The sequence below is a fragment of the Alosa pseudoharengus genome, unplaced genomic scaffold, assembly GCF_046254945.1.
Source record: "Alosa pseudoharengus isolate Yale_2024_CS ecotype anadromous, Long Island Sound unplaced genomic scaffold, YU_APseudo_1.1 YU_APseudo_1.1_scf_24, whole genome shotgun sequence".
NCBI classification, from domain to species: domain Eukaryota; kingdom Metazoa; phylum Chordata; class Actinopteri; order Clupeiformes; family Clupeidae; genus Alosa; species Alosa pseudoharengus.
In genome coordinates, this window is record NW_027468689.1 from 8966480 (window position 1) to 8975403 (window position 8924).

The window sequence follows — 8924 nt, forward strand, 5'->3', positions numbered from 1 at the left end:
TAGGCCTCATGTAATCCTACCAACAATGTATGAATTTAAACCCTAGGAACCCACCCTGGTGGTGGTGGTGTGTTTGTGTGTGTTTTATCCCTCTCTCTCTGTCCTGCTGCAAAGTGCTGGAGTATCTGAGCTACATCTCTGAAACTGAGCACTCATACAGACGCTACTGAGTACACAAAGGCTTGGACGTACAGCTACATGGTCAACCCCAGCATAGGTAAGTACAGAATCCTGTTAATTGATTAAAACAATGAAACAAATATTTTTGTATTCAAACACATCACACATTAATATTACAATTTCAAACATATCTGGATACATAATTCTGTTATGCAGTCAGTTTAATCAGATTTCGAACCTGTGAAGAGTAAGCTAGCCTGGCATACCATGGATCGTCTGCCTGTTTTTCGAGGGGGATTCGAACCCACGCTTTGGGTGTCGCTCTTATTGTCACTAAGCATGTGGATGCCAGCCAATCAGCGATTAGTGGTGTCGAGCGTTTAGCTTTGGGCCAATCAGCAGCCCGGATTTGTCGAGCGTTTTCAGCTTTGGGCTAATCAGCAGCTCGGATTTGTCGAGCGTTTGGCATAGCAACCAGTATAGCAACCATTAACAAACTTGACGGGACCTACCTACACAGACACTGTGTTTTCACTGAGTGAGTAAAACAAAAATAAATAGAATATTACAAATGTACTGATATAACATTGTCATCCCAGAGTACTTTTACAATGTACTGACATGGAATTTGTCAATGTATTATTACGTCTTGCCGTCAATCGCTGGTTTTGATATTCAAAGATGGTTAGTTAGCTGTTTATGCTAGTTATCGTGTAACTAGCATTATCGAATAGTCAACGTCAGGCGTCCTGTTTACACATTTAAGTTTACAGACATCCCAACCTGCAAAAAGTAATTTCAGGGAGGTATCACGAAGCGCCCCCGCCCCCTCCCCCAAGAAAAAAAACAAACTTTAGCCTATTTAGTTACTGAAATACAGATTAATATGTTTGTTCAATGTCTAGTCAGTACACCAAATAAGGAATATAGAAATTGTGAAAATACATTTTGGTAGTTTGGTCTTTTTTTTGGTCTTTTCATGTACAGTGTTGCCTTGGCAATTAGTCATGACTAATTTTCTGAATATAGAATAATATGCACATGAATTGGCACAGGCCAATCAGGATGCTCGCTGTCTTGGATGCGCTCAGGCACACACGCACCACTCCCCTCTCTGAGCGCTATACACTCAGATGCACTCGCGATTTGAAGTCTAGTGCGCGCTCTTGATCGCTCGCTCTAGATTCCGGGAGATTTTATCTAATTTGCGGGCGTCAGGGAGCCGCTGTTAATATGCGGGAGACTCCCGGAACTTCCGGGAGACTTGGGATCAAGGGCGTCGTAGTGGGGGGACAAGTGGGAATAAATTACCCGGGCCCCAAGTGAGGGGAGGGCCCCTAAGGAGTTGAATTTTATTTTCCTTAATAATAAATAATTTCCTTAATTTAAAGATCTTAATAAATGTTATTAACTAATATAGATGCAAATATCTTGGGTAAATGTATCAGTTGATTGATGTATTAAATTGTGTCCAAGCCAACATTGTTTGAGGGCAGGCACCCTCTCCCTTGCACGAAATGGTTCAGTCCGCCTTCCCCTGCTAGGCGCATTTTTGAAGTAACGTCAGAGAATGTCTAATAAGGGCTCTGGTAACGTTCATTCTGCCGAAGCGGCAATGCAGACGGTCACGGTGTGAAGATGTCTAAGTCTAAGAAAGCTAAATCCGGTTCCCAGAAAAGAAAAGAGAGGCAAGAAAGGGAGAAAATGAGGGAAAACAAGTGTCAACAGCCTTCTTTCCCAAGAAAGGTGAGCCCAGGGCGTAGCAAGCGTGGGGGATGTGGGTGTTATAACGTACACACTTTTCCTGGAACACGATTCTATCCCCCACACTTTTTGTCAGATTAAAACGAAAGTAAAATATGGAAATAAACGCTCACGTAAAGAGTTGGAACCGTATGTCTAATAAGGGTGGGCTCTGATAACGCACACACATGAGACACACAAATAGGTCTGTTGATTTGATTGAACGGTCATCCAGCCAATCACATCAAGTTAGCGTCAGTGAATAACCCGAGCCGCTCTGATCAAAATTCAAAGTGTGCGTCTTTCAAGGCTGCTTGAGTCTGCATTATAAAGTCTGCAGTGATCAGATTTGAGGTAGAATTGAAATGATAATTGTTACCACATTATGCTAATTTAGTAAACCAAAATTCACTGTCTGTCTGACAGTTTTTGTCACAATGTAGAAATGCACGAGTCAAAGTGAAAGCGGGGGTGCGCGCACCAAGGCCCTTGGCTACTGTTCTCAGAGCATCAAACTATGGGCCTCCTCAACAATTAGCTTACTGGTCCACGTAGACGCGAAATTAAGTTATACCTGGGGCTTCACGTCTGATAATTTGCAGCAAGATTGAATGGTATGGAGCAGCGGACTGAAAGAAAGAGGCTAAAAGTTTCCCCAATCAGAAATAGCCTTCTTATTAATTTGGTGTCATCAACTATATAGACATAGCCCAGCCAGGCCAGCACATATACGTCTCCAAGACGCTTGGAAAAGATCTGAACAGCTTACATCGCGTTCCATTTAGAACATCTTATTTGATCTTATTTATCTTACAAACGTCGGCGGCATTTCACTGTCAATGTGTGTCGTTCTACATCCACTGGAGATCTCAATGTCGATAGCTGTTCTCTCAGCCAAAAGTGTTCAATTTGTATAGATAGCTGTTCTCTCTGCCAAAAGTGTTTTCATTCATTTCATGTTCTAGCTTTTAAACATTCTTCAAATAAAACAGAAATCCAGTGAAGTCTTGGGTAATAAGATTATTTTCTGTTATGCAGTACATATAAGAGTTGTTAGATTAATTCATTAATTCATGCTTACAGGTTGGTTGGTTGGGGGGGCAGCTGGCCACCACTTGTGCATAGGGCCCAGAATTTGGTGCTACGCCCCTGCTTGGGATGTCTGAGTTTACACTTCGAATTTCGACTCCAGTAGCAGCTAACTACATCTACAGGGTCTTAGGAAGATAGCCAGGTAGTCTGATCAAAGATTAAATACATTTTGACAGATCACCAGCATGTAATATAATAATGTAAAGTAATGCATTGCATTGGAAATGAATGGGGCTGTAGCTAGGATGCTACGGTTTAATTACAACATGTGAACATCTCTGGGGGAAAAAAAAGAGATTATGAAAAGACCATACAGTTAGTATCTTTAGACCCTTAAGGTTATAATATCACCACGTGAGATCAAAATATAAAGTTTAAGTATGTTTTTTGCATTAACAATAAGCCTTTGTTTGTTTAATTGCTGTCAATGCATAGGGGGTTAACCCTGGGGTCATTATTTACCTGTTGTGTCACGTTATGTTAATTTGTGAACGTTAATGTTTCTATAGTGAATGTGTAGTACTAGTATATCATTAATCTCACATGTGAGTTTACTGGTAATAAGCAATTAATATGAAGTTTAACCTGTAATGCTCGTTTAATGCTGTGCTGTGTAATTTCTTGTCATTGTAGAAATGGTTTATGCAAACCTGAGATTTACGGCATCGCAGCAGCTTCTCCTGCGGGCCTCTGAGGCCCAAGCCCACGTCGTCTCCAAGGGCGGTGACCCTGGTAACTGCCACAGCATCCAGCTTGGTAAGTACCAGGGTCAAACGTTCCGTTGGCTCCTGGAGAACGACGTGGGCTACACCACAAATTTGATTGCCAGCCACCAGCATGAGTGGGAGCAAAGAGCCTTCGACATCTCCCTTATGGCCAACAAGGACGCACTCGTCCAGTACTCATGCGCCCACCCTGCTGTTGCGGAGCAGGTCAAGTTCCGCCGGGTGCTTGAGGAGGCCCGGGCTCGCGCCACTTTGCCCCGGTGTGAGGGCGAGGCGCTTGTTGGCTTCGGGGAGTACAGGGAGGCCACCCTGAAGGACCTTTACGACTCCAAGGAGAAGAGGCACCGGACGTAAGTCCTGTTGTGGTGAAGGGCAGTGGACTGTTGACAGGGTGCTGTGACATGTTGATATGCGTGTTAATCTTTGATCATTGTCTTGCAGCTTTGTCAAGTGGCTACGGCGGAAGACATTGGGACCTCGATGGACGCCGCCAGGAAGTACCCCCAGCAGCACCCCCACCACCACCAGCAGTGGCCCCAGCAAGGCCGCTGCTTCCACCGCACTGCCGCCACGCAAGCCGTTCGCTGCAGGCCAAGGTCAGGAAGCTGATGACCACACCAGCACGGCCTGCAGTTCCAGGTAGATCTCTTTCTTTCTCTTTAACTCAACAGAGGTTCAGTGTACAGGATTAACTAACCATTGCCCAACCCCCCCTTAGCGGTGTCTACATTTGTCAGAGACCAGCGCCCCTCAGTTCCGCCACCGCCGCCCCCCACCACAGAGGTGACTGATGAGGAACTGGTCCAGATGGCCACTGACTTAGAAACGGGTAACTGGCACCACACTGGACGTGTCACACAGTGTTTCCCATACATTGACTTATTTGTGGCGGCCTGCCACAATATCAACATTGACCATCACACAATGATTTTCCAGGTTGTACTAAATTGTGCTTAAATCTGGATAGCATCATAACCACACTGTGCTATTTGTTAAATTTCAATTTCAATTTATTGTGCTTATAGAGCGCCAAAACATAACACATGTATCATGGCGCTTTACAGAATGTAGGCAATCAGAGAAAGAAGGAAAGAAAGGAAGAAAAGGAAAGCAAGAGAGAGGCCCATGGGTAACAGGGGCGAGGAAAAACTCCCTAGAATTGGAGATATATATAGGAAGAAACCTCGAGCAGATCCACGACTCAAGGGCCTGACCCATCTGCCTAGGGTCAGTACATGACAGTAAGGTCTGTATACATGACAAATGCATATGATAGTCGGGTGTAGAGAATAAGACATGGTGTTAAGCACTTGAGCTGAAAGTTACAAGAGGTGGGATGATTACGTATCCGTTATGGTAATTCGTTATTCCTGATTTAGTGACAAAGTTCAATAGTCCAGCGTTGGGATTGTCCAGGGGAAGGGAGTTTTCGAGGGGCATGTGGTGGGTTGGTGGATGGGCCAGTAATCCGGGCAGAGTTGTCATAGGCTGGTGGTGGGTCGCTAGGTTGTACGGGCCAGGAGTCCAGATAGGGGGCAGTAATAGGGCAGTCGAGGATGGGACTTCAGGTGAGATGGGTGAGAGGAGGGCCAACACACGGATGGTTGATGACTGGTGATGATATACCTCACAAGTGAGGTACAGTAAGGGGGAAGAAAGAGAGATGTAGAGTGGGTTAGTATTACTGAAAATCAAAATGGTTAATGTCAATAAGTAATCAGTAGTACTCTATATTGTTACAGTATACCATGGTGGGAATAGGCAAGAGAGGGAGAGTTGAGAGAGAGAGAGAGAGAGAAGGGGGGAGAGGAGAGGGGGGGGGTTGTACGGCGTGACACATGAAAAGTCCATGACAGCACTATGCTATAGCAGCATAACTAAGGCATGGTGAGGGGTAGTCGACACCAGCGCAGGTATGGTCATTAAACTGTTGTATTCAAGTTAATTCTGCAAACCAACCACCACAAATGGAATTCAATTCTGTGGGAAACACTAACTTTTGGCTTCAATATATATTCTTCTGTCAGTATGTTTGTATTAACTGGTAATGGTTTCATTTACTGGTCGCTACAGCTGATGCTTGAAGGACAAAGGTAGGTTTAGCAGCTAATGTAGCCGTCTTTGTCAGTGGTAGATGTGCCATCCTCACTCACGTCGTGGTAATGTAGATTTAATTAAACACCTTCACGTGCCTACTTCCCTTTGCCCTGCTGCATCTCTTAACATTCACCTTGTAGCACTAAACTAGGGGTGTCAAGATATCAACATTTCAGAATACGATTATCATGACAAAATATATCACTATATTGCGATATCAATAGAAATCATAGCAATCACTTAAAGCAGGCCTAGACTATATATTAATTTTATTCTAAAAGTTTTCTCTCTTCAGAAACATACCATTCAGGCCTACAACTCCCACTTTTTCTCATAAAACAAAATGGCCAAACCAGGTCAACATTAGGCCCTAAATTGCTATTTTCGACTGAAAAGAACATGAAATTATACTAGCCCTATATCACTGTATTTATGAATACCTGTAGTTTCATTGTTTCTAGGCATAATTCTAATTGCAGGTAGTTTCATTGTTTCTAGGCATAATTCTGATTGCAGGTAGGCTGTTTTAAATTGCATTTCCAGGAGACTTGTGTATCCCTCCTTTGCCCAAAAGGCCTGACAAGAGGAAGGGTATGTAAGGCTAAAGAATAATTATAAATACTCACTGGGACCAGCAGGATCAGAATTTCTAGAAACGCCTACAGAGCCAGGTGTACCAAACAATATTACCAGATAGAACACTCAACAGTCGTTTATCTTTGGAAGGGCAGTAAGCCACTTCCTTTTAATATAAAAAGATGTATGCAATTAAACTATGAAAATAAATAACTAAAGCAAAAATAAAAAGTATTACCTGGGTAACAAAATAAACAGAGGTCGAAGTACAAATAGATGCAATTAAAGTTTCTCGTGTTTAAAGTAGTTATTTTCGTAAGGTGTTAAGTTCATAGATCCTGGACTGTTCAAAGTTATTCCATGTTAAATAAAGGTGGTCGAGGTAAATGTAATGGCTTTCACCACCTCGACTGTCTTCTGTATCGTTCAAGGAAGAAGTGGGCTCCGGTTCTAATGTCTCGCATAAGGCTATCAGCTGACGCGATAGACTTATTTTCAAAAGAAAATATTAAGAAATACATTTCTAAAATGTTTAAAATATTAAAACTAATTCTAATATGGACGTTTGTGGTTTATCTAGTTGCAGATACATTTTAGAAGTATTTTTGCAGTCCTTCTACCTGCTCTGATAGTCATGCCTATTCACTACTGTTTAACAGGCTGACTAACTAGGGTTACACTTGCCATAACTTACGATGTTAGCTATTGCATGTTAAAATGGCATGTCATGGTTGCACACTGCCAGTTCATGGACAAACGCAAGTAGCCTAAGTTACCTCCTGTCAGAGCAGCTTAATTAACGATATGCCATCGTGATGCTTCTGTTACTATACCTCTTTGACAGCTCAGAAATATGCACTATGCAGAGCTATGTTTTTAAGCCTACTTATTTATTTTTTTCAAGCAAACTTTTAGCATGATCTTCAAATTCATTGTTATGCTATAGGCTTTGTGCATCATGCGAATGAAAGATGGAATACGTGTCAGTAGTTTGGAACGCACGGCGAGACCAAAGAAAAGTTCACATTAAGCCTACAACTTTGCATAACATTTAATGGGCCAGATGGCACGTTAGCCAGCTTTTTGTGTAAACTGGGCTGTTTATATTGTTTCACAGCCTTTTGCTTGTGGGTAGACTAGTTCGCTAGAATTAATTAGACTAATAGACAGTCTGCTGATATCGCTTTTTGTTGCACAGACAAAATAATTCCCACGCTTTTCAAGCTGCGGGGCAGAGCAGTGGAGACTGATAAAGGCTATTCTATCCACTCCATTCTCCATCATGTCCGGCATCTTTTCAAGTTGGCCTATAAAATCAAAAGTTTGGCGTTGCTATGACATCAGGTTTGAGTGTGTGAGTTTGAAGGGAGCAAGTGAGGAGGAGAGAGAAATCATGAGAGAATAACGAGCCCATTCATTTAAAAATGACATTGTTGTGCTACACGATAATACCGTGGGTGCATTATTTCCACGATATTCATATTGTGTATATATAAGTTTTAATCATCACTATTATCATAACACCGGTATATCGCGACACCCCTACACTAAACCATCTGCCCTAATCACTGGCATGCTGCACGTCATCTAATCACTGACATGTAACTAAAATACTATGTTGAAATCCGTTCTCAGGTTCACCCGGAAGCAGCGGGAGAAGGAGAGGACTGTGCTAGTTGCAGGCGTTGCAGCAGAGGGACGACCAGCGGCGGCGGTGGATCGCCCTCCGGCAGCAGCAACGGTGGTGCCTACAGGCCAGGCGACGACAGCAGCGGCAAGGGTGGCGGTAACTCTGGCAGCAGCACCGGCTGTGGCAGTGCCGGTGCCTGTTTTGCCAGCGCCAGTCGGTTACTGGCGCCTTTACTGCCTGCCCCCTCAGCTGCTGACCAGGCCGTACCACCAACTGCTGCTGCAGCTGCAACGGGACCCCAAGAGTGTGGAGGACTGGCTGAGGGAGATGAAGGAGAGGGACCAGGGTCGAGCTCCAGACTGATTTAGCACTCATGCTGGGGCAGGTCTATATAGTTGTTTGCAGTGTTGTGTGAGTGTTTTTTAAGACATTGACTTTCCCTCCACAAGGACCGGGACCTTGCCGCGGTGTGGAGGCTTCATACAAACACCGGTCCACACCTGCCACAGCTCTTCTACAGGACAGTGGCAATATGTTTCTTAAAAAATAAAAACATTGTATGTACCATTTACACCTGTATAACACACTGTCATGCCTTTGTCTCTGATTCTATGCACTGACAAGTTATAAAGGCCTTTTGGACATGGGGTTGTTCATTAATGTGATCACTGTCTCTGTAGTTACGTCCAGTAGCTGTATTGCAAGATACCGGACTGCTGTTGGTGCAGGTTCATCTGCTGTTGCAGATTGGCCCTGTTGCTGCCACGTGGTTAAATAAAAAAAAGCCTTGTATGCCACAGACACTTCACACTAATGTCACTGCGTTATGTATCCATGCATGTCTGTACCGAGCTGTTATACCATGTGTCTACTTCATACTATGTGTCTACTTCACACTATAATGCTGCTGCGTTATGTGTCCATGCATGTTTATACTGAGC

At 43.6% G+C, this 8924-nt stretch overlaps 1 protein-coding gene across 1 annotated transcript; it reads left to right on the plus strand.

The window, feature by feature from the left end:
* The first annotated feature begins 2858 nt into the window (after window positions 1-2858).
* LOC143141908 (uncharacterized) lies at window positions 2859-8288 on the plus strand. The gene is made up of 5 exons (XM_076302588.1): window positions 2859-3097; window positions 3589-4030; window positions 4122-4319; window positions 4399-4509; window positions 7989-8288. Exons 2-4 carry the CDS (start codon window positions 3591-3593, stop codon window positions 4469-4471), a joined length of 711 nt encoding a protein of 236 aa, XP_076158703.1. The 5' UTR covers window positions 2859-3097; window positions 3589-3590; the 3' UTR covers window positions 4472-4509; window positions 7989-8288.
* Window positions 8289-8924: the final 636 nt, after the last annotated feature.